General features: G+C 41.8%; 2 protein-coding genes across 8 annotated transcripts in view; both read right to left on the minus strand.

Annotated features, from left to right (window-relative positions):
- Positions 1-27,814, minus strand: part of LOC121619291 (CMP-N-acetylneuraminate-beta-galactosamide-alpha-2,3-sialyltransferase 1-like) — a 68,107-nt gene that overhangs the window by 10,464 nt on the left and 29,829 nt on the right. For 4 of the 5 annotated variants that reach the window (XM_041954879.1, XM_041954878.1, XM_041954880.1 and 1 more), the window contains 3 exons: positions 23,488-23,640; positions 22,966-23,341; positions 7,682-7,875 (listed from right to left, as the gene is read on the minus strand). In XM_041954879.1, coding sequence (XP_041810813.1) covers positions 7,682-7,875; positions 22,966-23,341; positions 23,488-23,519 — 602 coding nt within the window. In that variant the 5' untranslated portion in view covers positions 23,520-23,640. Of the gene's footprint in view, positions 1-7,681; positions 7,876-22,965; positions 23,641-27,814 lie in introns of all 5 variants that reach the window. The other variant, XM_041954882.1, reaches the window with a different exon arrangement.
- On the minus strand, positions 18,550-23,107 carry LOC121619292. Of its 3 annotated transcripts, none has more exons than XM_041954886.1 (8): positions 22,251-23,107; positions 21,582-21,629; positions 20,996-21,212; positions 20,768-20,843; positions 20,294-20,422; positions 19,824-19,964; positions 19,517-19,628; positions 18,550-19,139 (listed from the first exon to the last, which is right to left on the minus strand). In XM_041954886.1, the coding sequence occupies exons 3-8, from the start codon at positions 21,016-21,018 to the stop codon at positions 18,922-18,924; spliced, it is 699 nt and encodes a 232-aa protein (XP_041810820.1). In that variant the 5' UTR covers positions 21,019-21,212; positions 21,582-21,629; positions 22,251-23,107; the 3' UTR covers positions 18,550-18,921. The 3 variants fall into 3 exon arrangements, with proteins under 3 accessions (XP_041810820.1, XP_041810819.1, XP_041810818.1); XM_041954885.1 differs by having other exon boundaries at positions 21,735-23,107; XM_041954884.1 differs by having other exon boundaries at positions 21,582-23,107.

Genomic DNA, 27,814 nt, shown 5'->3' on the forward strand with positions numbered 1-27,814 from the left:
GTGGTTAGTGTGGCTGACTTTGTCTTGCCAGTAACGGATAAAACTACAGACTGCTTTGTGGAATTGTTTTGTGTCTTTGCTTAAGTGTGTAAGGTAGACCAGCGAGCAGTGACCAGGCTCCAAACTGGTCCATGGCGCGTTGGTTACTGGTCCACAAAGATGTTTTGAGCAAAGAACTGACACGTCCTACCTGCTCCACCTCCTGCCAGTGTGAATAATGATCACGCACTTCCGGGCTGCCACAAAAACTAAACCTTTGCAGAGAAACACCTCCCAGTAACACTCATTTCGCGGTATAACACTTCTCATTCGGTGGTGGCAGTGGCTGATCAGGCAGCGATAGCCTCGTTCCCTCCCCTCCTTTCTCTCCTCCTTCTAAACCAGTTGACTGTTTTTAGATCTCTGAGTCTGCTCACACCTGATTCACTCAGTGAGTCATAAAGGTCTGGTGCTGCTCCTCGCCTTTAATTGTGCCGCACATTCATGCACACGCACATGTATGCACTTATGCACGCGCCACAGGCGTTTCCATCACATTTTAGGGCTTAGCACACCTACCGAGCACACCTTTCAACACCACGGATGCCGTGAGAGCAGCATGTTCGTTGCCGGGTACTTTATGCAGGAAGGAGTAAGCCTCCTGGAGCTCTTCAGAAAAGACAGACTTTCTCTTTGGCATGCCGGCCAGCCATTAGCATACTGACAGGTTCTGTCAGAAAGAGCCTATGACGCTTGACTATGATTCACTGGCTTGCAACAGCCTTGACAACGACATATTGATTGATTGACACACATATAGACAAAACAGCATTGGATTCAGAAGCGTGGTCCATTGTTTATGTTTTTATATTGGGTTGGTAATAATGGGTGGGACAGAACATGATAAACCTCTATATAAGAACTGAAAACAAACATAATATAATTATCATTTTAATTGAGGTGAAAGCTGGGATAATTTGGTAATGCATGTTGAAAACCGGGACATTTCAGTGTTTTACAGATGTCAGGACTCCAAACACCCAGTCTGAAACCAGGACTATCCTGGATGAACCTGTCTGCTCACATGGGTACAGGTTGAAAGATTTTGTCCGTGGAGGCTAACCAATTGATGAGAGCTACATTACTCGCGTTTATGTATTCCTATTTTCAGACAAATGGATTTTTGCTTATGACATTAAAACAGGTTGAGGTTTCAGGCCTCTGCAGTTTCCCTTGAAAAATGAGAAAAGTGAGACTGTGATGCTGATATGATTAATGGAATGTTTAATGTCAAGGCTATTTGCCTGCCAGCAGGCTGTTGGACGTTATTTGTCTAATTGTTATTCATTTGCTCTAAAACTCTCAGAGCCGAGAAGCACAGTAGTCCGAAACACGGCCACGTGCCACGAGGTGCAGCCAGATCATGAAGCGTGACGCAGCCAACGCTTCAAAGGTCAGTGGTATTTCAGTAGCCTTCTGTCTCGTTTCTTCACAGGCTCACTAGTTTGCTGCTGTTAGCGCTGCGCTCCTTTGTAAGCCCGACTGTGCGTGCGTTCTCAAAATGCTTTGCAGTTCCAGCTGACTAACAGTCATGATGAGGAGTGAACGCTGTGTACATTTTTATCAGGTAAGTGAAGCAGCGAGGCCAGAATGAGGCAACGGCAGCAGATGAGATGAAGGCACAGAGTCCCAGGTGTGGCTTTAAAGCTTGAGGCTTTGTAATGAACAGGGCGAGTACAAAACCTGCACTCAATGTGGCACTCAAGGTTGTTTTGAGAACAGTGTGGTCCTCGGCCTGTTTGCTGTAGACGGCTTGCAGTTGTCCTGGAACCACAGCTGACATTATCCACCCGCTGTGGACTGATGAAATACCAGCAGCCCAGCTCTGTAGGCCAGGAGACCAACAGAAAGTTTGTCTCATATGCTGGAGGTGGGTAGCAGCGTGTTGCAATCGATTCCTGTTCTAATAGGTGTCCAGTGAAGAGCTGGAAGAGTAAACCTTACCCAGTCTCATCAAAAGTTTAATGTTCAGCTCTTTGCCAGACTGCCAAGTACAATAGCCAACAACAATGAATGCCCTTTCCTCACTGACTGATTCCTCTTAATTAAACACACATGCCCTCACCATGCCTTACCTCACACAGCAAGGAGCTCTCAGCTTGCACAATGTGGGAACACACACGAGTGCTCTAACCCACATTGTGTATCACATTTGTTCAGCGTTAATGAGTACGTCTGCAGTCGGGATGTAAGCGCACAGCTTTTGCTGACATTTTGGGTGCTGCCACCTTTGGTTTTCTCTCCAGACAAGTGGTTTGGTGCCCGGCTGGATTCATTTGTAGCTATGTAGCTGCATCTTCATTAAGGGATCGATTGGCAGAGCGACACAAAAGCTATAAGGCACAGTTCAAATACATTTTCCTCTGACAAATAGTTGATTTTTGAAGATTTTTGCTTGCTTGGACTCATGTTAGGGTTTCTTTGTTGTTTCACTCTGTGTGGCATGAAATAAAATCTAATTAATGCACACATTACATTTCATTCAGTTCCATGAGCCATCACCAGCAAGAGGACATAAAAACATTTATACCCATATATTATTATCTTTCCTATTCTTCTGCTCGTTATTTGGGTGAGCAGCTATGCTAAGCTAACGGTAGACACAACACACTGCACGAAAAACAAATTAAGGTACAAGTAATGCCGCCTGAAAACGACCTGCAGTTAAAATAGGCTGTCATTTTAATTCATGTCTGCAGATGGGCATTTTGTTGGATGCTCTTCGGTTAGCGTGGGCAGCTCAAGTGGCAATCAAGCCCCTGAACTCCATAACACATCGGTGAGCGAAGGACAGGACTGATTGTAGAGTGGATTGTGCACAAATGAAAATAAAGTTTTAATCAGAAAATTCTAGTAAAGGCGGATCTTTGGAAGCACTGTTCACTCTGTCCTATAATAATAATAATAATAATAATGCTAATGCTAGTAATAAAAATAATAATGAGAAATAATAATAAAAACAAGCTTCAACACTTGAGCTGTGCTCAAGCTTTAGGGCACTGATTACAAAGACAAAGTGCAGCTCTTCTGTCCTTGGTCAGAGGTTGTTGATGGTAAGAGCCACTTGTAAGGATTCTGGTCATTCGTGGGCCCTCAGGAACACATCATTATGGTAATAACACCCTCACAGAGGAAGGACAAAGTCATTTTCTGAATCTTGTAAACAGGTTCAAAGGACATCATTACTAGTTGCTTGGCAAACCCAGACGCCGGCTCAAGCTGGAAAGCTTGCATATTAGTTGTGAAGATCCTGGTTTTAAAGCCAATTTCAATCAGGAATTTTGAGCCACAAACGCGACTATGCCTACCTATTACATCTGCTGGCTTTGAGATCCATCTTAATGAAGTTATTTGCAAGGGCTTACATCATCGTGTAGAGTATAAGCTTGACTGATCCTCAATTCAGCAGAGTAAATATGAATGATGAGACAATCACATAACCGGGACAGCCTACTTCTTTTTTCTTCTGTGAGCGATTATGCTGCTGTAAAAATGTGAATCCTTCTTTGTCTGGGTTCTGAGAGACCAACATTTCATTAAAAATGTATTCTGGACAGACTGTTGCCCTCAAGCATGTTGCTCCAGCTTTGTGAAATATGCATCCCACACCTTAGTGTTAAACAGCACCTTCCGGTGTAGATGGGGTGACCTTTCGGCTCGGCGGCGCGGCTTCCAACCGAGCGTGACTCCAAATGCGATGCTCGAGATAGAATCGATAAAACGAAAACAGCATATTACCAAAGCACGCTTCTGCAGGAAACTACTCTGCTAATAGTAATAACTCTTGTCTCTGTGCTGTCCCTGTCATGTGATAATTGAATTGCTAGACAACGGCATGCTGCTGTCTCAGCGGGGGCTGACAAAAACAATAAGCGCAGTAATGTGGCTTTATATGAAGGCAACATGTCGCAGCAGGTCGACGGAGCCACGCTGGGATAAATTAAGTGCCATGCAGCAATACTGCATGAAATTTGCTTTCAGATGTTTAAGTGGCGCCCCGGTTACTCTCATGATAAGATCTTCATGTCATCCACATCATCGTGAAGCTCGTTTGCCATCAATCTTGCCAGAGTCCTCGGTGTCAATGTCACTCCGCTGACTTTCCAAACTGAATCCAGCTGTTATTCCCAAAAACTGCCTGTTTGAACGGAGCCACTCACTTCACTGCCAACCTACCACAGCTATGCGCTCTCCGCTGCAAAGCGTGATCATTCAGAAGCTGGATCCACTTAAAAAAAATTCTTTCAGTGGAGAACACATTTAGAAATAGATTTGGAGAGCTGACCGTCGAATTCATCCTGCACGCATCCTGCTGACAGCAACAGCAGCGTGATGTTTCTGTTTGTGCTCCAGTCAGCAGCCAACGCGGACGACGAGAGGCCGAGTTACGAGTTTGAGAGGCGGCTCGTCTTGCATGTTCCACAGGTTTGGAAGGAAATCTGGGAGCTGTTGGGAGTAATTGTGTCATCAGCAATACGTAGATAACGGCACACATTCACGATTCCTACAGAGGCAGCAACATAAATAACTTGCATAGCCTACAAAAGGTAACTGACATCTGCTTTATGGACACATTCTCACTTCCAACTCGTCACAGTTTTTCCCTCTGTCTTCATCGTCATTCTCATCGTCTCACCTGGTGTGTGTGTGTGTGTGTGTGTTCCAGTCTTTTCCTGAGTGTTTTTTTTTGCGATTTTGTACTTTTGCTTTCTTTTTCACTGGACTTTGCCTGTTTTTTCATTGGTTGATAGACTTTCTATAGAAGTCTACCTGACTCCCCTGCACTTTGAAAATGGGACTAAAGGCGTACCCAGGGCCTTAAAGGCCTACACCTCTGCCTGTGGAAATGTTGCTATGTTATATTTGTGCACATGTAAGTATTTAGTGTGCACTCAAGCACGTTCACTCACATACTTATTCTCTTTGCTGTTTTATTCCATGATGTTGCATTATTAAATAAGTCAGTTGCCTCTACTGTATTGTTCATGTACATGTCCAGCTTTGTTGCTCCCCTCACCTTTAAGATGCACTTTCCATTACACTTAATTGATCATGACGTGAGGCAAGCATCCACCAGGGCTTGTTGCTTGTTGTTTCCTCCTTATCTCCACTGTGTCCAATCTACAACAGTAACTGTGATATCCTATCTGTGCCCTCAGCTCTGTAAACTTTGCTGTATTTTCACATTTACTAGATAAAAGCATTGCCTCAGTGTCTAAAATGTGCTTTTTATCTGCAATCAAATACTAATTGGAAATGGGTATGTGTGTACCTTTAGGTTTCCTTAAGATAAAATGTCCAAGCGAGTGCATCTGCCTATTAACTCGTGTGTCTCAGAAGAACAAAAACCTGATTCAAATCTAATTTGAATAAATATGATGACTTATTAGTTCTTCAAACAACACATCCTTACAAAAAATAATTGTTCCAAAGCCACAGAGCTCATTTGTGTCTGTCTAAGGCAGATGCAAAGGCTCTTTTTATGACTCAGATCTATTTCACCACTTCAATCTGCAGAGTAAACAAGAGGCTTTAGCCGATAGGCCAATACCGCTCAATATTCATAAAAGTCTAAAGCAGGCTTTAGAGGATCTGGGTGAATTGCATTGTGGATATTTGACAGTCATTGTTCTTCAGTTGCTGCTCAGGCTCACACTTCCTGTCATTTCTGAGCGGATATCTTATCAATGTCATTAGTTTTAAACATTTGAAGATTTCTGTCATCTGCCGTTGTGCATGATAAGTATCTTCTACATCATCCTGCTGCCCCCTTAAGGCAGTCATTTCTGCGCAGAAACAGTCTCACAAAGATGATTATTTCTTATAGTATACTTGTAGTAGATAATGCAATCTCAGATCGTAATATTATTTAAAATTGTCATCTAAAATTCGAAGAACAAGTCAGGGGAATACCACTCCACTCTTCAGGGATTTGCATATTCTGCCCCTGCAGCCTTTAACAAAACCTGCAGAGAGACAGCCAAGACTCAAGTCTGTGACTTGTACAGCCTGGGGATATTGCATGAACATTGAACTGTCTGAGCGAGAATGTTTGTTTACCCTTTAACGTCCAAATTAGCTTAATTTTATCATAAAGCCGGCAGTTTTGCAGCAGAAAGCACACCCGCAGCCCCTCAGAGGAAATCTTGTCGTGTTTTCCATCTTTTCCAATTTATTCTCTGCAGGGCTACAATTGCTGTGACAGATAACAGGGAGCGACAAACCCTTCTCTTGTTTGCTGCCGCCCTAAGGCACGGGAAAAAAAACATTTGAATACTCAAAGTGTGTATTGTTTTAAATCTGCTGCATTGTTAAGATAAATTTCTCAAATGTTTATCGAATGCAGAACAAAGACGTGTGAAGAGAAATCTCCGACCACACCTCTGAGCTGAGCGCAGGCTGGGACACAGCAGAAATAAATGTGAGGGAGAGGGAGACAGTACGCAGCCAGCAAAATGGAGGCTTTTCCAAGTGTTAGTGCCACTGAAGTAATGAGTGAATAACTTAGACTGGATCAGAGCGACAGGAAATTGACAAAATAAAAGCACACTAGCCTAAATCTCACCTAACTAACCCGATGAGAAACAGTTTTTGTTATTCCAGTCAGCAAAAGCTCAGTATCGGGTTAAGATGCACACATTGTGATCCAAACGTTGTTGCATGTCATTTGTCCTGTCTCCACCCTCATTTCCTGTCACCGCCCTGCTGTCCAGCTTTTAAATGAAGACAAAAATGTCGTAAGACGCTGAGAAGCACTTTGAATATGTTTCCATTGAGCTATACATCTGACATCTGTTAGACTTCATGAATTATTCAAATAATCTAAAGATAATGAGGATAATCATTAGTTGCATGTACCGTTTACGACCAAGTGGGTCTTATTTTTGTAGATTTGACCATCATTTGAATTGGTAACATACACTGTATAAAGTTAATGAATGAGGCGACATCAGGTTTTAAACCCCCACATTACTGAATGGCAAAACATGACCCTAGCTGGCAGCTCTAAACATGCATCACTGTGTACATACTGACTTCCATACTCAACTTTGACCCGTACTTGCTGCAGTCGTGTGCACACACACATTCTTCCTGTGACCTGAGGGCAGAGCCACAGCCAGGATTTTAAAAATACTCGTTCTATCTTCTTTTACGGTTTTTGTTTTTGCATGTGTGTTTTTGTGATACTGAGTCTAAACAGGAGCATAGTGAGCCAAATTACAAGAAAAAAAGCAGAGGACATGACTCAGTGGTAGCTATGGCCCTGAATAAGGACGTATTACCAACATTTCCGGTGCACTCTTTCATTTTTACCTCCAAAGAGGTTTAGATAATCCAGCTCGATTGCTGGCTTGTACAACCTGATGATCCTTCTTGCCCTGTCTATGTTTGTTTGCGATGTTTCTGTATTTCCAAAATGTCAGCATGTACTTTGGTGGGAACAGTGTTATAACTGATAGAAATTTAGCCAAAGCTACAAAAATAAGACCCAAGTTGAGAAACTGAAATAATCTTAAAAAAAAAAAAAAAGCAGTGGGAGACTATTGTCAGTGAGAAAAATGAATAAATGTCATAGCAAATGTCAAAAGTTTGCGACTGTGTTATTTTCAAAGCCACATCACAGATTGACGTGCTAACTGACCTTATGATGAAATCGCTGGAGTCGATGAGGCCGCCGTACTGGGAGCCTTTCAGGTTCCCGGAGTTTCCCACCACGGAACAGGTCCTGCAGCGCTCGGGGCCGGCGTCCATGTAGACCACCTCATCAGGGATGACCTGGAACAGCTCCTCCACCACCCTGCTGAAATTGGCCGGATTCCTCTCTGACTGCAGCCACTGGTGACACAGCAGAGACAGGCCTCAGAGACAGCCACGGCTCCGGGGCCACTTTAAGTAGAAGTGATTGAACAAGGGCAGCGGGACTCGAGACACCGAGCACATTTCTGAAATAACCTCAGGGGCGGCTTAGCTTCGTCTGCAGGGGCTCTTTTAGCCTGGCCGTCTTCTGGCGGCTTTGAACTTGGAGAGACAGCAAATAAATGCAGGAATGTGTGTGCCCTGTATACCGCTACATATTGTTCTGTGGCAGCTGGAAACAGAACAGATACAGAATGTTCTGCAACAATCTCTCGTGAGTTTTAATGCAGAGTTTTACTGACTTGTGGTCTAAATATTATTGTGGAGACTTTTCCACCTCACAATACAATTCTGAGGAAACCACTAAACATTTTTTGGCACTGAATATGAGCAATAAGCTATTATGTATTGAAATACAGCTTTCAATAATAAGACTAAAAATCTAATTCGGTATACACGGAAAAAAAAAAAAAACAGATTCCACATATTTTCTATCTTATTTGAAACTCTCCTTTACAGAAGTTACATTGTGCTCTGTAACATGTGAGCTTTAACATGGAACAAAGAGACCATGAACACCTGAAAGGTCACGCCCTTGTCTTGCAGCAGCACAGCCCGAACCATCCAGCCGGGCTACCGTTGATATGTGGCACTTGCCTCATCAAGCTCCCTGTGAGCAGCACTTCCTGAAACGAGTAGTGACAGGAGGCAACCTTGCAGTAATTTTTCTATTCTTGCCTCTAATTGGACATGGTGTGAGGTGAATGTGGGAATACCTAAGGCGCTGGACGCCTTCCAGACCAACGTAGGATAATTGTGTGACATAAATTTTGTGAATAGGCTTTTCTAATTTAGAGAGCTGTACTCTAATAATGGGAATTACAGAAAGTACAGTATACATCGGTTGGATGGAATTAAATTAAGGCTGGTATGTAGTTAGTAATATATGTGACATGAAATCTAATTTACAAGAAAGTGGATTTAAACATGAAACCCTCAATAAAACACTCTAACAGCTATTGTATCTAATAATTCTGGGATGATTTTTATGGTTGGTGAGATTGCTGTGGATGTCTGGCCAGTACTGGTGGCCTTACATCCATATAGCTATTTTCAGGGGAGCTCAAATGGAGTTTGATATGAGGAAAGGTTTAAGCTGCACTAACAGCAAACACCCGCTTTTTGTGTCAATCACTCGGAATCCAAAGGTTTGTCCCCTCAAGCAGCCATTTAACAGTGACACACAGCAATCATATAGGTGACAACATCATGGAATAGGGAGAGATATCAGTTCCTCCACTCACTGCAGTGGCAGGTGGCAGTGTACAAATAAAAAGTGGAGTAAAATTAGTCCTGTACTGTACATCTGCCAGATAGGTATTCATCTTACTTAGAACTTGCAAAGGAAAGGCTGAATATTCATTGACGTATTAGCTCTGATTGGAAAGGAGAGTTTTCATGAAGCGATACCAGGATGACCAGAGTTCATTACTGTTTAACCTTTAAAGGCGCAATCCAGTCTCGTAAAGTTGGGGAAGATAGATTAAAAAAAAGAGGTCAATATGTGTGCAGCAGAAGCAGATGATACTGACTTGACCAGTCCACAGTGTGGCTCAAGCTCCAGATACACTGGATCCTACACTTCCCACAATTCAACATGATAGCATCTTCAGTTAGACGCCCTCCGACTGGTCAAAGCCCACCTCTTTCAAACTCCACATCCCCAGTTTGTAGCACAGGCTGATTTTCTCAGCTTAAACACAGCTCGCCCTGGGCCACAGAAGACGACTGTTCTCACAGGCTGAGCAGGACCAATCATGGCATGAGCGATACAGTACGTTACACATAACTGGACAGTATAACCAATCAGCAGATTGTTTATTAAGGCCGAGTGAGAGCAACAGGGAAGCTCAGCTAAAGAGCCCAATACATCAGTATTATTAATAGCCTGTCTAGTCTAGCGTACCATCGTGGGAACGATAAAACAAATAGTTCAGCATTTTGGGAAGTAAGAGTTGCTCTCTTGCTGAGGAAGATGAGAAGACCGACCCACTCATCTTCTCAGCATGAGGCTGCAGAAGCTTAGCTTAGCATGAAGACTGAACACGGGTGGAAACAGCTGTCCAGCTTCTAAATACGCCAACCAGTACCTATAAAGCTCACCAGTTGATATGTTCTAGCTTGTTTGTCGTCACCATGACATTATTGGGCCACCAGTGTAGACTCCAAGAAGTCACTGCCTGGGTAATGATAAACCACATCATTCATTTTTATATCTCTGTTTGGATGCAATAAACACACATTTTAGTGTGTTCAGTAGTGACACAGTAGTGAAAAGAGCAGACAATGGCTCTCAGTGCTCTGCCCTGTATCCACCTCCTACCCAGCTGCTCCCCTACCGCCGCCGTATGTCCCATCTCCACAAGCTCAACAGCCACAAGCCGCCGCTGCAGTAGAGGCACGAGCGCAGGGAGTGGTCCCTAAGCAAGAGCCTGCAGCAGGGGACCCGCCGCCTGACGTAAAACCAAAGACAATGAGGACTGTTCCAGCGGGGGTGAATCCATTATTAACACCTCCACACACTCGGTCAGGACAAACTTATGACAGATCCACCGATCCTGCACCCGCCTGCCCTGATGATGCCCATAGTGGAAGCAGCAGGGCCACAGGGGCCGATGCTTGTATTCCACTACTGGACCACCACTGATGTCATGGAAGCAGCCAGGTATCTTCCCGATACTCCAGGATGCTCCTCTTGCAGAGCTCCGCAGACATGCAGTGCACATCCATGAGCGCATGCAACAGAAGAAGAAGCATAGTGAGGGCAGGAAAACAGCAGATCTGCACAACGCTGCCCTCACCATGCTGAAAGCTGTCCAGATTAACACCCCAGGTGACAGACAGCTAAGCGACCGGGGAAGAGGGCGTGAAAGAGGACGAGGGCACAGAAGAGAAAGCCAACCAGAGCATTCATTGCAGACGATGTGTGTTACACATGTGGGAAGAAAAGACACTGACCACGGGACTGTTACAAACACAGGTCGGACTGACGGGGAGAGCAGGAGGAGGAGAGGGAAGGGCCCCAGCTGCAACTCACTGTGTTGTACAAACAAGGTACTGCACACACACATACTAACACCGGTGATAACACTGATAACAGAAGAGCAGATATAAACCGAGGCACATATGTTCATTATCACACAGGGGCGTATCAGCGATTGCGTTAACTGTAAGGGAAAAGAAATTGACATTTCTTGATGATTTGGGCGCAACAAACTCCGTTATAAGAGCGCATGATCTCTCTCCCTCTCCAAAAATGAGTGGACGCTATATGTATTCTATAGGGGCATCAGGCGCATTTTACTGATCCTCTTCCCTGTAAAGACACTGATAATGTTACAACTAAACTTGCATTTCTATTGTCTGACCACTGCCCAATTAATCTTCTGGGAAGAGACTTAATGATAGCACTGGGAATATCAATTTTGTCAACAATAGAGACCACACAGAGACAAGCAGCGCTCTAATTGAACAGGCAGAGACAATCATGACAGCTCCTAAAGTAACACGTATGACCTGCACTGTATTTCACATATATCTGAGGGTAATGACATGACATATGAAACTGACTGGTACCAGTGTAAATCACCTGACGACTTTGACATGCTGACTGTTATGCTATAAAATGGGATGTAGATAAGTGTGCAGCAACCATAAGCTTGCCAAAAGACTTGACGACGTTCTTTGATGTTCCCAATTCAGTCCCACATGTAGCATTAGCAAAGACAAACAACTGTGAGTGGGACGACATGGGACCATTTGTTATTAACTGCTCCCAAGTGACTGACTGGACAGACACGTCTACTGAGGGAGTCCAACTGGACTCTGCACAAGTAGCTGAACTGATAGCACTAACTGAAGCATGCAACACTGCAAAAGACAAGTCTGTGACCATTTATACAGATTCAAGATATGCATTCGGACTTGTTCATGATTTTGGAACGTTGTGGCAGTATCGTAACTTCATGAAATCTGATGGGAAGCCTATCTTGAATGCCAACTATGTAGCTGTGTTGCTAGAAGCCATCCTGTTGCCATCAGAAATTGCTGTCTGTAAATGCCAAGCTCACTTAAACGACAGGGATGATGTTTCTCGGGGAAATGCCAGAGCAGATTCAGCTGCAACGTCTGCAGCATTGTCTAAGCACTTTTATACAATGCTTGTTACCACCACTAACGTATCTCCTTCTGAAGCAGTGTTAGCAGTTCAGTCACGAGCAACGCCTGCTGATGTGTCTTCATGGAAGAAGAGTGACTGCAGAAAAAAATGATGGTGTAGGGTATGGACCAGATGACAAGCCTTGCCTCCCTAAAGCATATTTTCCTCATTATGCTAAATTGACACATGGGTTAGACCATGTGTCAAAAGGGGGGATGCATACAGCAGTGACAAAATTTTGGTTTACAAAAGGGTTTCAGAGTAATGCAGAATAATACTGCAACAGGTGCCATATTTGCATGTCACACAATACTGGGAGACCGATGCCTATCAAGCAGGTAGCACACCCACAACCGACGCAACCATTTGATCACATACAGATTGACTTCATTGAATCAACACCGAGTGAAGGAAAATCTTATTGTTTAGTAGTGGTTGACATGTTTTCTAAGTGGGTTGAAGTTTTCCCTGCATCTGCTCAAACTGCACATGTGGTGTCCAAAGCGTTACTGTCAGAAATAATACCCAGGTGGGGGATTCCACACAAAATCAGCTGTGATAATGGAAGACATTTTGCTAACGCCGTCATTGCAAGACTAAGTGAGTTCCTACACATTAATCCAAAGTACCATTGTGCTTATCATCCGGCTAGTGCAGGGGCGGTGTATGCCCGACCACCACATCACAGGTGACCTGAAGGCAAGGAGGTGGAACCAGAAGAAGTGGCTAGGACCATACCAAGTCCTCCTGATAACTCACACTGCAGTGAAAACAGCGGAAAGAGCGACGTGGATACACGCCAGCCACTGCAGGGAGGTGCCAGAGCCAGCAGACGACACTGTTCAGGATTAGCCATCGCACAACATCACTCGCTCACACACACTCATAGCAAAGCAGCGTGGAGCATCCGACAAAGGGACATCAAGGGAACACAGATCTACGTGGAATCATCCGAAAACACACATGATGGAAAAGAAAACAAAAGAACTAAGCATAGCAATGTGTAGAATTGAAGCTGTAAGCATTTTCTCAACTGATAGATGAATAGTTTATCATAAATGATAAAAAGGGGGGAGTTGTGATGGAATTTCTGCACGTTTCTATACTTTTCTATTTTGTTTTCCTATTTTTATGTAGTTGATCTGTAATCTTAGCTGTTTTACTGTTGTATTGACCAGAGGATTACCTGGTGAATTAGCTGTTGTAACTCCACTGCAATTAACCCTTGGGTACAGAGCAAAGTGCATGAGGAAATTATACCTGGCTGTTAATTCCTGAGAGATAAGAATACCATCAGGTTTTATGCACACAAATTTTTTCCTGATGCCATCTGTTAAAAACAAGTTCTGCTAAGATCAACCAAAGGCCAGAGGCATGTCAGAGTATAAGAATGGGGTGAAAACATCTGATCAGGGAGCACAACTCTGAACTGCTTACTGCCGTGTGGTTCAGTGTGTGTCTCCTCTCTATGGAGATTAAACACTTTGTGCATGTTACTTGCTTTCCAGAGTGGTTTGTTTCGCTCTCTATTGGCAGACCGGGAAAGTTTTCCACAACAGTCTCTATATCTAATTTAAAAGTGAATGGTTATGGTATCACCTATAAGTTGTGATGGAAAATATCTCTCCTCATCTATAGATGGAAAAATGGTGAGAGTGAACAACAATTTCCATATCTATGGAAGCAAATCTGTGCCATCGGAGTATGAATTTGAATTTTTAGCACTGAATTTTTTTCCATTGAATTTCTGGCACTGATTTTTTTTTTGCATCGAAATCAGACTATGAATTTTAAAAGTCATCGAATTTCAAGCATTGAATTTTATTTGATTCTGATTTTTTCCAATGTCTAAAACAATTCAGTGTAAAAACAAATTCAATGTCTCAAAAAATTCAGTGTAAAAAAAATCAATGTCTAAAAAAAAATTCAGTGTTGAAAATTCAGTGTCTCCAAAGATTCATTGTCAAAAATTCAGTGTCAAAAATTCAGAGTCAACATCCGGGTAACAAAACAGAAGCAATCGATCCCTGAATCAAATCGTTCAACAACCAGCCAATCACGCTACGCTCCACCTGTGACCTGTGACCCCGAAACAGAGAGCGGTGAAGCTCACTCAGCTATGGCAACAGCAGGCAGAAACGACGGCCCTTCGGTGAGTGTATTTACTCATTATTTACCATTTTTGTTCAAAAAAATTCAGTAACAGATATTACCGGACTCGTTGCACATTAACAGAAGTTCTTGAGCAGTATCTGCACAGAACGTATTATGAGTTGGCGTCCGTTAAAACGGTTGGCAATTAGCTAACGGTATGTTAAGATGTGACCGGCAAGAAATATTTGTTAGTTTGTTTAAGCGCAGACTATTAAGTTACTGGCTACTTCACATTTCCAAAAACATTAAAAGAAGGCGCAAATGATTTAATTACAGTGTTAACTGGTAACAGCATGTGTCATACTAGCTCATAAGTTAGTGATGACAACTACAAGCAATATAGGTTGTTTGTAATGAATGAAACAAACAAGCAAAACGTAGCCTAGGGCTCGGCTATGAGTTGGCAGCGCAGCTATAGCCCAAATTGGAATTTTTGTAACAGTTACCTTCAGTTGGCAAGTGGCCAAATTAATCGACTTGTATGTAAGTCTTAAATGTGGCAATATTATGTATATTTTCTGTTCTGGTTTATTCATTTTTTTCCGCTCCTTTCTGAATCACTTTGCGACTTATTTTATTGAAATGTCTTTATATAAATGTATTTTTCTTTGAGCCAAACGTTGGAGTGGAAATGTCTCCCTTCCTCCTGAGTCCCAGGAAAAATATATTTCATTTAATTTTTGACATAAATTAAGTGTTGGGGTGGTTAAAAAAACACATTGCAAAGAAAAAATTTTAAATCTTTGCTTCATTCAAATTTTAAAGTATGTCCACGTAATTGGACAACAGGAAGTATTCTTGATGTACTGTTAGAAATACTGCAGTCTCTATGGCTCAGGGCAGCATTATCTGGTGTAATTCTGCATACTTTCTAACACAGGCATAAACTTGAGGAGAAAGACAAAGTACAAACAATATTTTAGCACAATTAACATCACAGTGGGATATATCACTTGAGAATCTCTTCAGTGATTCTGTAAATAATTGTCTCTGTTTTATCAAAGTCTGTCTACTGAAAAATATTCCAAAAAACATAAGTGCAAAGTCGTGACTTCCACTACAGAGGACATTTATAAATCAATCATGAATTTGCTTCTCTATTGGTAATTTTCTATTTCGTTTTTCTTTGCTAGGAATTCCTGCTTAATTACCTGTTAGAGAGACTTCGCTCTCGACTGGAGCATATTCTGGGACGCATGCCTCTGGATCTGGACTTCTTAGAGTTCACTCGCACACAAGAACTTGTGTTTTTAAATGCAGTATCCAGTCAAGTAACTGTTTGTTCAGCTATTTTAGATTCTTTGACACAGCTGCACAATCTTATCAATTTGGAAAAAGACAAAGGGGAGCAACACATTGCAGTTGTGCAGTTTGAGCAAGGACCAGCTGGGCGACAACGAATGGTCATATCCCCAGAGTACCTTAGCAAACTTTTGGAACTTAATTTGTCTGTTCCATATATAGCCAAACTTTTGGGGATGTCCACACGCACAGTATACCGACGCATGGCTGAGTCTGATCTCTCAGTAAAGGCATTATACAGCACCATGACAGATGAAGAGTTAGATCAGTGTGTGAGAGAGATTAAATCGAGGGAGCCTCACTCTGGATATCGCATGATGAAGGCCCTTCTGCAAGCCAGAGGACTGAGGGTGCAGTATGACCGTGTCAGAGCCTCCATGCACCGTGTTGACACCACTGGTGTCATAACTCGGATGGTCAATGTAGGATGCATTGCTCGACGGACCTACTCAGTTCCAGGACCCCAGTGTTTGATGCACATAGATACAAACCATAAATTGATACGGTAAATTCTTATTAAGCTATCTTTTTGACAAACTACATAAATTTAAAAACTATGCAGCAGTTATCAGTAGGCACCATAACATTTTTTTACTGCTTCTTTCATGTTACTGTGTGTACACCATCACAGCTGATCTCTTAAAATTGCATGTCTATTACATTCAGCAACTGTGTGTAGAACACTTTACTTATTTGCAGTATGTTATATACAGTTGACCAATTATCATTATTATTATTTTTTTCTCTTTCAGCTACAACATTGTTGTCTTTGGTGGTATTGACGGTTTTTCCCGTAAGGTAAGTACAGTTGTTTGGACTAAATGTACACATTTCTATAATCATTAAGGAATTGTGTCTCTCATGGAGGTGTAATTCCATTTATGCTGCAGATAGTGTATCTCCGTGCAGCCTCCAACAACCTTGCATCAACCACTCTGGCTTTCTTCCAAGAATCTGTTGAGAAGTTTGGTTTTCCACTTAGGTAAATACATATTTTAAACTAGGAGTTGTTACATTATGTCAGTACAGTCTGTGGCAAAAAGTACATTTACTCAAGTATTGTACTTAAAGATCCCCCTCAGACAGGTTTTAAGGTGTATATGAAATATTTCTTTGAGAAATATTAATTAAAATGGATTTTCAACAAACTCAGAAAAACTTCCCCGTCAGCAGATGAATGTGAAAACAGCCCTTAGGTGTCAAATTCTGAACATGTATCGTACTGTACACTGAAACTGTAACTGGCAATAAGAACAAACACTATAATTTGAGTGGAGGAGGACTTTTAAGTACAAATTTAAGGTACTTGTACTGTACAGTAGTTAAGTATTTCCATGTGATTCTAGTTTATAATTCCCTCCCCTACATCCCTGAGGAAATTTTGTACTTTCTACTCTACTAGATTTATTTGACAGCTATAGTCAGATGAAGATTTGACACAATGGATAATGAATTGTTTTTCAGATGTCTATTGACAGCTTTACCACTGTACTTTTACTGTAATACTGCATACTATCTCAAAATCACAATACTTCTGAAATTTCACTGAAGTTGGATCTCCAATGCATGGTTTTTTCTTGTAATGCAGTAATTTTACATTGCTTTATTGATACTTATAGATAAGTAAAGGATATAAATACTTCTTCCACCTCTGAGAACAATACAATGCCCAAATCACACTACCCCCTACAATTAGTATAATTTGAAAGGAAAAAAAAAAAGATTTATATACATTTTCAGAATTTTAAACCACTCCTGTTGCATTGTGTTAATAAGCAACCAATAAACTGTAACCAAAATTACATAAATGTGATCTTTGAAGGTGTTGTGTGTCTCCTTTAGGGTTCGTGGTGATCAGGGAGTGGAAAACGTGGACGTTGCACGCTTGATGTTTACAGTTCGTGGCACCGGAAGGAGCAGCTTTATATCTGGAAAGAGTGTTCACAACCAACGGTTTGTTCAAGGGAATAGTTACTGTTACTTAAAGCAGCCACCTCATGTAGTGGTAGTATGTTAACATACACTTGTTAGCAGGAGTACTATAATTTGTCACGTTTGCATAGGGGGTAATGACATGCAGTATTTATGTAACAAGATCTAATTCTAAATATAGTGGGTTATGCATAAACACTATAACAATAAAGTAGAAATCCTAAGGCATGGTCTTAACTATTATATCAGTCATTTTATAATTGTGCATGTGTGGATCAAAACCTTTTCATAAAAAAGTTTTTTTCGTTCTCAATTACAATTTTCCAGGATTGAGAGGTTGTGGAGAGACGTGTGGGCAGCTGTAACATGCATCTACTATGATGTTCTCCACTACCTTGAAGAAGAGGGCTTCCTCAGCATCGCCAATGATACACACCTCTTCTGCTGTCACTTTGTGTTTGTCCCACGCCTGCAGGATGACCTGGATACTTTTTGCAGTGGTTGGGACAATCATCCGCTGACAACAGAAAGCAACATGACCCCTAACCAGCTGTGGGAGCTGGGCCGTACATATTACCCAATTCCAGGACCAGATAACACACTGGATTTTCCTGACATTGAGTGGGAAAACAGCGGACTTCAGTATAATGACCACTCAACCATCGTTGTTCCAGACACAGCATGCCCTCTGACTGATGGACAAATGACAGCTTTAAGAGAGGCAGTTAACCCAAGAGCTGCATCCCAGTCCTTTGGCTGCGATACTTACATTGCTGCTGTTCAATTCTGTGAGCAGTTTCTTGATCTGTGAAAGAACTGATCAGAGAATCAGAAGGTCTTTTGAGTTGAGAGACTGAAGAGACAATGATTCATATTTTGTATTTTTGCAAAATCTGAATGTTGTTATTATTCTTATTGCTTTGGCAAGAGAATAAGAGAAAGGTGCTGCCTAGTAACATTGCAAAAATGAAACCAGTACAGCTCATTTCAATGTATACACCTATATTAATGATCTATTCAGTGTAATACAAGGAATGTTACAAAAATGGCTTTCATTCCCTTTTAATTCACTTGTGTGAATGATATCAGTACAGAGAGAGAGACTGTTGACAAGGAACATGTTAAACTGCAAAAACGTAAGATATACCACATTTTTTATGTGAAACCTGAGATTGACATGTTTGTACTATTGCAAAGGACTCTCAGTAACAGTGTGGAAATAAATTCAGTATGCAATAAGAACTTCTTGAATGCTTAAAGAGATAGTTTACAAGGAAGATTTGTGAAGTACTTCCTTGGGCTAGTTCCCTTCAGTTTTACAAATGTTAAAACCATAATTTAACAGAATAACTAACAAGCTTAAAAACAAACACTGAACAAATCTTGTCTGACAAGGGTAAATGCAGGCCACATGACACTCACACAAGACCAAATCCTGTATGGCAAGTGGAAATACAGGCCAGGATGTCATGTTTAAAAGATGTGTAATCCTTGTAGTGCCCTGGGATGCGCAAGGTCTCAAAGCAGGTGGAGGCTGTGGGGTATCTGCTCTTGACCACTTCTACAGAGAGACTTGGTGGTAGAATCTCCCATCCGGTCCAGAATTTGACCAGGTTGGTCAGTTCAGTTGGTGTTGCTATGGAGTAATTAAAAAAGGAATAAAAAATCTATTTTGACTTCATTAGTCATCAGGATAAATCACCAACTATGACAGTAACAGCTTACACTCAACAGAAGATTAGTCAAACCCTTGAGATAAGTTAACAGAAAAATAATTTTTAGAATGAGACTGGTTGGACTTGACTATTGAGTTGAAAACAGTGACATGACTATAAATGCTTTTTTCTTTTTAATCAGGTGGATTTTTAAAAATAAATGTATGTCATGTTACTGTTTCCAGCTCAATAGTAAATGTATGAAATTCACACTGAATGTTTAAAAAGCTATGTAGCTTTTAGACAGCTACATAACCAAATATTTAAATGGCACCTCCAAGTATCTCTGTAAACCTACCATTAGCAATGAACTGTCGAAGATAGCCTAATATGCAGCATTTGGTGTCAACTGAACACTCATCATCATCGTCGCTATCCTCATGAGGCCATGTGAGTCGCTGAAGAAGTACCTGCATTGAAAAATAGCATGAGAAAGACCTTGGTCATCTTAAAATTACATCTAACTTTTGCACTCAATTGTGGGTTGTGTATGTAGGGAAACAGAAATAACAAGAACAAGACTGACAACAGAATAGATGCTGACCAGGTATGAACCCTAATATTTGCTAGGAAAATGATATAAGATCAGAGTAATTAAAATTAACCTCAGGGCTGAAATGTCCTGCTCCCTCTTTAGGGAAAAGCAAGGCCACTGTGTCAGGTCTCTGGGTCACCAGTGCCCACATTGGGGTTTCTTTAAGACCTCGTCTCAGCTGCTTAATTTGCCTTGTGACACGTCCAACTACCTGTTAATAGTAATAAGACAGAGAGGATGAACTCAAAACATTCCTTATCTATAAGTAAGATTTAAGATAAAAAACAATAAATCCATTTGAATACATTTATTATGCTTCAATCCACTTGTGAAAGAGGAAATAATACTGTTAATAATAATACCCACTATCTTTTATGTTTCTGGAAAAAAAAAGGTTTTTTTTGTTTGTTTGTTTTTTAGCTTTCTAATAAAGAAAAGTACAACAATTTAATTTTGTCATTTTGACATTTTTTTAGAATCTTAGCAATGTGCATTTATGAACATCACTCACAGGATAAAAAAACAAGTAGTTTCACTCACAGCATGGATCAGTAGCTTCTCAAAAAGCCATCTCCTGTTTTTCTCAGTTGGGGAAGGGAGGTCCCAGGCAAGGGCCAAGTCCTGGACGAGCTGTTTATCCTTATCTGACAGTATGGATCTCCCTTCAAGCTTCAAGACAGAGGGAAACTAGTCTGACAACAGGCCAGACTGAAGAAGTCAATGATAACAAAACAAGTCCATTTTTTTTGTTGACTTTTATAAATAAAATTACAATCAATTAGTTTGCAGTTGCTGATTTGCAGTTAGGCATGACCTAATAAATGTTCACAAAATTCCTTAAATTGAAATGGCTTAATAATAAATGTACAGTTTGAAGAAATCTTTTGAAGTTTTATTTAGGTACCATCTGTTCAAAAATAAAGTAACAGTGTTGCGCATTGCATAATGTGAAGTTAGCTGCCACATATGTACTGTTTTTTATGAGTGAGCAACTGTCAATCTGGGTCACCCTACCTGCAGATTTGTATAGCAGCCACCCACCAGTAACATCCCCCAATTTTGGAAATAGAACTTTGAGGGCATCACATAACTGTAAGCAAAAAATGGATGCAAGTGTAAGCCTCTCCAGAAGAGAATTAAAGCTCATCATTCCAGCCAGAAATAGCATTTATCACACTGCATGACAAACTAGCAAATCCTTACAATACAGCTAGCCTTAAACAACTAACTTCTTGTTATTACCTCTTCATGTGTTGTGTTTTCATCTAGATGAGCAGTCCGGCGGCCCAATCCTGCATGCATATGGACTATTTGCTCCTGCTCTTTTGGGGTTTTTTCACACTGCTTCGGCAACAAATAGAAGGCCACATCAAGTGGTTTAAGTCTCTTGGCAGGAACAAGATTTGCTGCAGGAAAGCACCTCTTCCCTCTGCCCTTGTTAAAAAGACCTGGGAAGGATCTATAGAAAAGACAAAAACATGGCACTGTATTGCCTATCCTCACCAGTTTCGTATAAAGTGCAATAGGCAATCTTTTACACCTTCAAATCCCATATATATTTTTTAGTTCAAAAAAGCAATTTCACATTAGCCTTAAGTTAAACAGGACTTTATACATTTTGAAGAGTCACAAAACATCAGATACTTTCTTCCAGGGTTTACCAACTTAGATTTGAATGTCTGCAATATTGGTAAAAAACATACCATGCAACACAATATTATAGTTACTTTCTGTAAAAGTAAAGAGCAGAATTTTACCTGTACAAATCAGCAGCATCTGAAAATGTGCATACATAGGGCTTGCATTTAAATTGACCTTAAGTCTTTACCTGGTCATTTCCATTTGAAGTGGTGGTCTCTCTGTCTGTCTCTGTTCTCTGCAGGATTGTATCCAAAAAATATTCATTAATCATCAATACATCTGCAACAGATCAAGCAGTAAATCAAGCCATATGTACATGAACTGAAGTTTAACACTAAACCTCAAATCTTGATTTGTTGCGCCACCACTGGCTGAGCCCCTCTCAGACGAACTTATTAGCTGCAATAAGTGCCTGGCTGACTGCACAAGGTCAGCCTGACTATCCTGTCATCACAAATAGAGCACCAAAAAATAAGGATCTACAAGCCAGCGGCACAAAGAGGGTTTAAACAGCGGAACGATAATGACAAGCAATGAGTTTGATGACAGCTACATGATTTGCTGTCCATTTGTACTATTTTTAAAACTGTTTTGGGTAAAGCAACTGTTAAATGTACTGTCAGTCAAATATTTCTTGTCAGATACTCGCTGCCACAGAACTGTGAGTGACATTACTAGCAGTAACCCATGCAAACATACCGTTAGCTAATTGCCAACCGTTTTAACGGACGCCAACTCATAATACGTTCTGTGCAGATACTGCTCAAGAACTTCTGTTAATGTGCAACGAGTCCGGTAATATCTGTTACTGAATTTTTTTGAACAAAAATGGTAAATAATGAGTAAATACACTCACCGAAGGGCCGTCGTTTCTGCCTGCTGTTGCCATAGCTGAGTGAGCTTCACTGCTCTCTGTTTCGGGGTCACAGGTCACAGGTGGAGCGTAACGTGATTGGCTGGTTGTTCAACGATTTGATTCAGGGATCGATTGCTTCTGTTTTGTTACTCTGAATTTTTGACACTGAATTTTTGACACTGAATTTTTGACAATGAATCTTTGGAGACACTGAATTTTCAACACTGAATTTTTTGAGACATTGAATTTGTTTTTACACTGAATTGTTTTAGACATTGGAAAAAATCAGAATCAAATAAAATTCAATGCTTGAAATTCGATGACTTTTAAAATTCATAGTCTGATTTCGATGCAAAAAAAAATTCAGTGCCAGAAATTCAATGCAAAAAAATTCAGTGCTAAAAATTCAAATTCATACTCCGATGGCACAGATTTGCTTCCATACATATCCGCCAGCTCACTTGCTAAATGTGAACAAATTGTGCGTGGGAGTTTGCTTCACAACTTGATCCTGGTGAGGATCGCTTGGATTTGAAACAATCAATGTGGCAGAAACAAGCATTTCCTGGTAGCATTACAGCAGTGCGTGATCTCCGTTCTTTATTCATGATCTTTCTTTTCGGCACCTCTCAGGAGCTGAATGTGCATGTTTTTCCTTTCAATCCTCTGTAGCAAAGCATCGCAAATCCCCCGAAACACATCCTGAGAATCTTACCTGCCACCATTTAAAGGTTTCGTCGGCGAGGACACTGTTCTCCCTGGTCATCAGAGGGTGGATGGACTGATTGAAGCGCTCGACAAACCAGGGGTCGTCCTCCAGCTCCGTCATGCACTGTCGACAGGCGCACAGCCCTTTGGAGAAAAAGTTGTCCGTATTCCCAGAATACCCGCTGGACCCCGTAGTTGGATCTGTCCTAATACGGCCTCTCGTCTTAGAGGCACTAATGAAGAAGTGCAGCGAGGGGTCCCAGAAAGTGTAGCTGAACAGGAACATTGTGAACGTAATGACGCAAAACAGCAGAGCAAAAGTCCTGATTTTCGTTCGCCTGGGTACAGTCATGTCGCCGCAGTCAAAATCAGTCGGCTGGGAACTTTAAGGAAGTGCAACGGACAAAAATAGCATCATGATAAATGTAGAGTCCCAGAGGTGTGAGAAAAAAGCAACCCTGTTGACCACATGGTGCAAGAGGCTGAACTATATCACAGCTGTCCAGTGAGCAGATCCTGTTGTTCTTACTTGTCAGAGAGGATGTCTTCAATAAAATCCATTGAAATGTCTTTGTCAAGCTCGGTGGCTCCTGGTTAATCATTCATCCACTTTCAATAACCACTTAGTTGTTGATTCTTTGAAGTCAGTGACTGGTGTGTCATCCATTTTTTGACGGTCCACCTACAGGGCAAATAAAAGGACATTTTGTGACACACAAACTGGGACAAAAGGGGGGAAAAACAGCCCATGAGCCTTCAATACTGTTTGAAACAGACTGCTAAATTAATGGATAAATGGTTGAAATAGATAAAAGTAATGGATGCTGTTCATGGTTGCATTAGCTAAAAGGAACATGCAGCTAGTGTGACTATATGAATGCAAACCAACCGAAACACAAAATATTGTAACAATATGCACATTTATGTAATTAATGGTGTTAAATAGCATCTGGTTAAAATCAGTTCAAGTCGACACATTTGGAACACGACAGGAGTTATGTGCTTCATATGACAGAGCTGTAGGAGCACGTCTTAGTGTGGGGAACCACTGCTATAAACCATGCTGGAGTGACTATAGAGTGTTCTATACAGTTAGTCAGACAGCAGCTGGGGAGAAAATTGCCAGAATAAAATAGAGTAGGGGAATTTTTTTTCATGACTGACAAAGCAGGCAGACCTCCTGGGGTTTCATTTTCAACATGAAAAGGCCACCTCTGCTTTTAAACAGGGCCTGGGTTTCATTCTGACGTGCAGCTGTGTTTAGGCTCCCACAAATACTTCTATATTTAGCGAACAGCAGATCCACATCGGAGATTAAGCGCTATCATCGCCGCGCAGGGCGAGGAATGTACCTGAAAAATGAGCCCGAGAAAACATGCTACCTGCCCTTTGCTCTGAACAATTTCTGAGTGAGCCGTCCATATAGAAGATTTGTGGGGAACTCCATTACAACGAGAGAAAAGGCTTCGGGTCTTTCCTGATTAGAAATTGATCAGGTCATTCAAATTCCACCCTGGAGGGAAGCAAAGAGGATTGGGTTTAAGACTGGCTGGGAAAGACTGCGCAGCGACACAGCTTGCCTGTTGATTTCATTCTCGCTATCAGAGCAGAAAAACAAACCGTGCAGCCGTTTATCAGCAGCACTGACACAGGCCAATGCACAGGAAGGCTTATAAGTGATCCCGTCTGCTGTTCGGAGCTCCGTAACTCACAGCAGACTGCAGATTTGCATACAGCCCAAGGTTGGTTATTGTCTAAGGCAGCAGGTTTGACAAGGATACCTGGGGACACGTATAATGGACACTTCAATGAATATGCCTACTTCTATAAAGCAGGCTGTTGACTCCACTCAGTTTGAAGCCCTTTGGCATGAAGGGTCCAGGTAGATGTGAGAGCAGGCAGAGTACATTCTCAAACAGGTGGCAGCTCCCCGCTTTTGACAACCCATCGGCCGTCATCCCGTTCCCCTGACCTTGTCCGACTGAAGGCTGGCAACCTCGCGCTGATCAAAGTTCCCTAAGCTGAGACAGCAAAGCGTCTGTTCACACTTCAGAGAGGAGGGAGAGAGAGGAAGAAAGAGAGGCGGTGGAGAGCAGCAGCGTGTGAGCTGTGATTTTCACCCTAATCTTCAGTTTTGAGAAGTCATCAACTTTGCAGGGGTGTAGTTACAGTGAAGTGTTTTCAGTTTGTGTTGTGTGGAAATTGTTTTTCTCCCCGGCTTACCTCTGCTACTTGCGAGCAATTTGAGAAATCAGAATTCTGCGGTTCTGAAGACTCCTATGTATTATGTACTTGAGAAAGGTATTTCTGCTAAGCTGAAAGAGTGTGTTTGCTGAGTTGAACCAAGCCTCTCAGCGGGACTTAACTCTAAGAAGTAACTCTGACACTTGACAGAGACATGCACCTCGTTACATAAATGGGACTCCAGTTCGGGATGTCGGCTTCATCTCAGAATATGCGCCTCACGCACCAGGTGCCAAATATCACGTGAGCACCGTGGCTCCGTAAAGATCCTGTCATGCCTTATTAAGTGTGCCGAAAACAGCCCTGAAACGCATGGAGCCGTGCCGATGGGAGCAGCCTTTGCAGGATGACATCGCACTGCAGTTAAGATAAGTCCAGCTTTTTTCCCGGATGACCCTGCGTTCTTTTGCTGGAGGCTCCTTCGTTAGCATAGCCAGCTTCAAAAGAGTGGCCTCATTCAAATGAATGATGAGCCTGTGCCTTTTCATGCAGGGTTAAAATCAGTCTGGTGGTCAATAGAGGAAGGCTGCACGACAGACATTTACATAACGGACACCTACCGAATGTCTGAGTGACAAAAATCCATTACGAACAGATGTTACTTTTCCCATGTCTAAATTGAACTTTAGAAACCCTTAATGAAAAAATAAAGTAGCCACACAACCCAGTTCCTTAATATGAATGATATCGTGCCAAAGCTCGGGATAAAAACACTTGAATCTCTGACATCATCAACATTCAATATCTGAAACTGCACCAGACGGGACGAATAAGAAGAGATGTTAAAGGCGACACAGGAGAAATCCAGAGGGATTTCCTGTGAAATTCCCGCTCCATAACTAATAATATCGCTCAGAGAATAAAAAATGGAAAAGCTCCAGATTTTACATTTGATGGCATCACATCTGTGACTCTTCACGCCGCAGTCTCCGGCTTTGGTGAGGAGTATTTCATTAGCGCAGATATTGACTTTCAGTCAGCGCTTTATTCTGATGAAAAGGGAGGCACGGTCGTGTTTCTTTCTCAAGCACATAAAGAGGATTCTACAGGCTTGGAGTGACTGAGAGGTGTGGGCAAGGTCTTCTCACAATGACTCTGAGAGATGCCTCTGAAGTCAGCGCACAGACATGAACATAACACTGGGTCAGTCGGCAGATGAATTTAATGAAAGTGAGGATGGATTGTATTAAAAAAACACACACACGCAACCACAATTACTTTGTTGGGCTCTTAGAACTGCGAAGCTAAAACCATGTTTACTATGAAAACCTCATTCTTGTTCATTTTGCTATGTTTCAGCTGAGGGTTTATATGTTCCTCAGAGGACTGTGAGCAGTGTGTGACCCCTGGCTTTATGAAACCCTTTCAAAATCCAGAGGACAAAACAGGAGATGCAGGGTGGTCAAATTTAAAATGAGCCTGACATTTTGAAGGTGAGAGCCTTTATTTTTGCCCATCAACGTGTTATTTATGCATTTTTAAACACGTGTGCTTTTCTAGCTGTTGATGTTTCCTCGTCCTGGTTTGTGTGTGTGTGACCTGCATCCTTGCACAGGTCATCAGAGGGAACAAACTATACTTTATCATCAAAAACACTGTTTGCACTGGGCTTGAAAGAGGCTGGAGACCACTGCAGGTGCTCTTACTTGGTTATTCATTAAAGCAGGCCTGGCCAACCCGCGGCTCTTAAGTTCATGTCGAATTTTGCGTTTGTGCGTTGATGCAAATGACTTTGTGGGAAAAAAACGTTGAGAAGGGTAGGCCTACCAATTCGCTCTCAAAATGGAAGGGAAGAAATGTACAGCAAAACGAAAACATGAAGATGTCAAAATACTGCCTGACCTGGTGCAAAGTGTGCTTGCGTTTGCCAACAAACTGAAGCTGTTCAAGACGCATATTCAGAAGAGAGATTTAATGCATTTTCCCACTCTGCTAAAAGCCAGCCGGCAAGTCACCGGCGCTGTCCTGAATAAGCAAACAGCCAGATGTGCAACAGTGGTTGAAAACCTGCACAAAAGCTCCGTGATCTTCAACTGAAAAGGCCACAGATTATGTTCCTCGTCGACCCGTTCAATGTGCAATGTTTGAAAACCCCGCTGGTCACAGATGAGCCTGCGGCCGAGTTGGAGATGATCGATCTTTGCGAAGAGGACCAACTGAAACCTGCTTTGGGAGAAGGGACCATTGAGTTCTCAAACGAGCTGCGCTCCAGCTACTGTTAATGTTTGGGTCAACTTATGTCTGCGAGCTTGTTTTTCTACCCTGAAAAACGTGAAATCAAAGCATCGATCTGTTCTGACAGACACACGTGAAGGAATTGCTTCGAGCGGCAACAACTGACTGTAAACCAGACTTGAAAAGGATTGTTGAGGGCAAGGAATGCCAGAAGTCCCACAAAGCAACATGCACGATTGTAAATTATTCTATTTTTATTTGTTGACATGAACACTAAACTGAGAGTTTGTTTGTGAGACGGTGCACACAGTGTTTGTTCATTGTTGAAAATGCCTGGCCTGTGGTCTTCATTCTGTGGGTGTCAATTTTTGTCATTATCATGTTGATGTGTGACATTTACAGTAAATCTGGCAGAGCAGAGGTCTCTTTGTGTAAGA

Source organism: Chelmon rostratus, chromosome 16 (genome assembly GCF_017976325.1).
Source record: "Chelmon rostratus isolate fCheRos1 chromosome 16, fCheRos1.pri, whole genome shotgun sequence".
In the NCBI taxonomy this organism is placed as follows: Eukaryota; Metazoa; Chordata; class Actinopteri; order Chaetodontiformes; family Chaetodontidae; genus Chelmon; species Chelmon rostratus.

Bases quoted from the DNA above. Each gene is read 5' to 3' on its own strand.
- LOC121619292 (XM_041954886.1), bottom strand. From the start codon at position 21,018: ATGAAAACACAACACATGAAGAG. The intron at 19,629-19,823 runs GTTAATTTTAAT...TTTTCAATGCAG, and splicing joins CAGGACATTTCAGCCCTGAG to GTACTTCTTCAGCGACTCAC. The intron at 19,140-19,516 runs GTAGGTTTACAG...ATTACTCCATAG, and splicing joins TCGACAGTTCATTGCTAATG to CAACACCAACTGAACTGACC.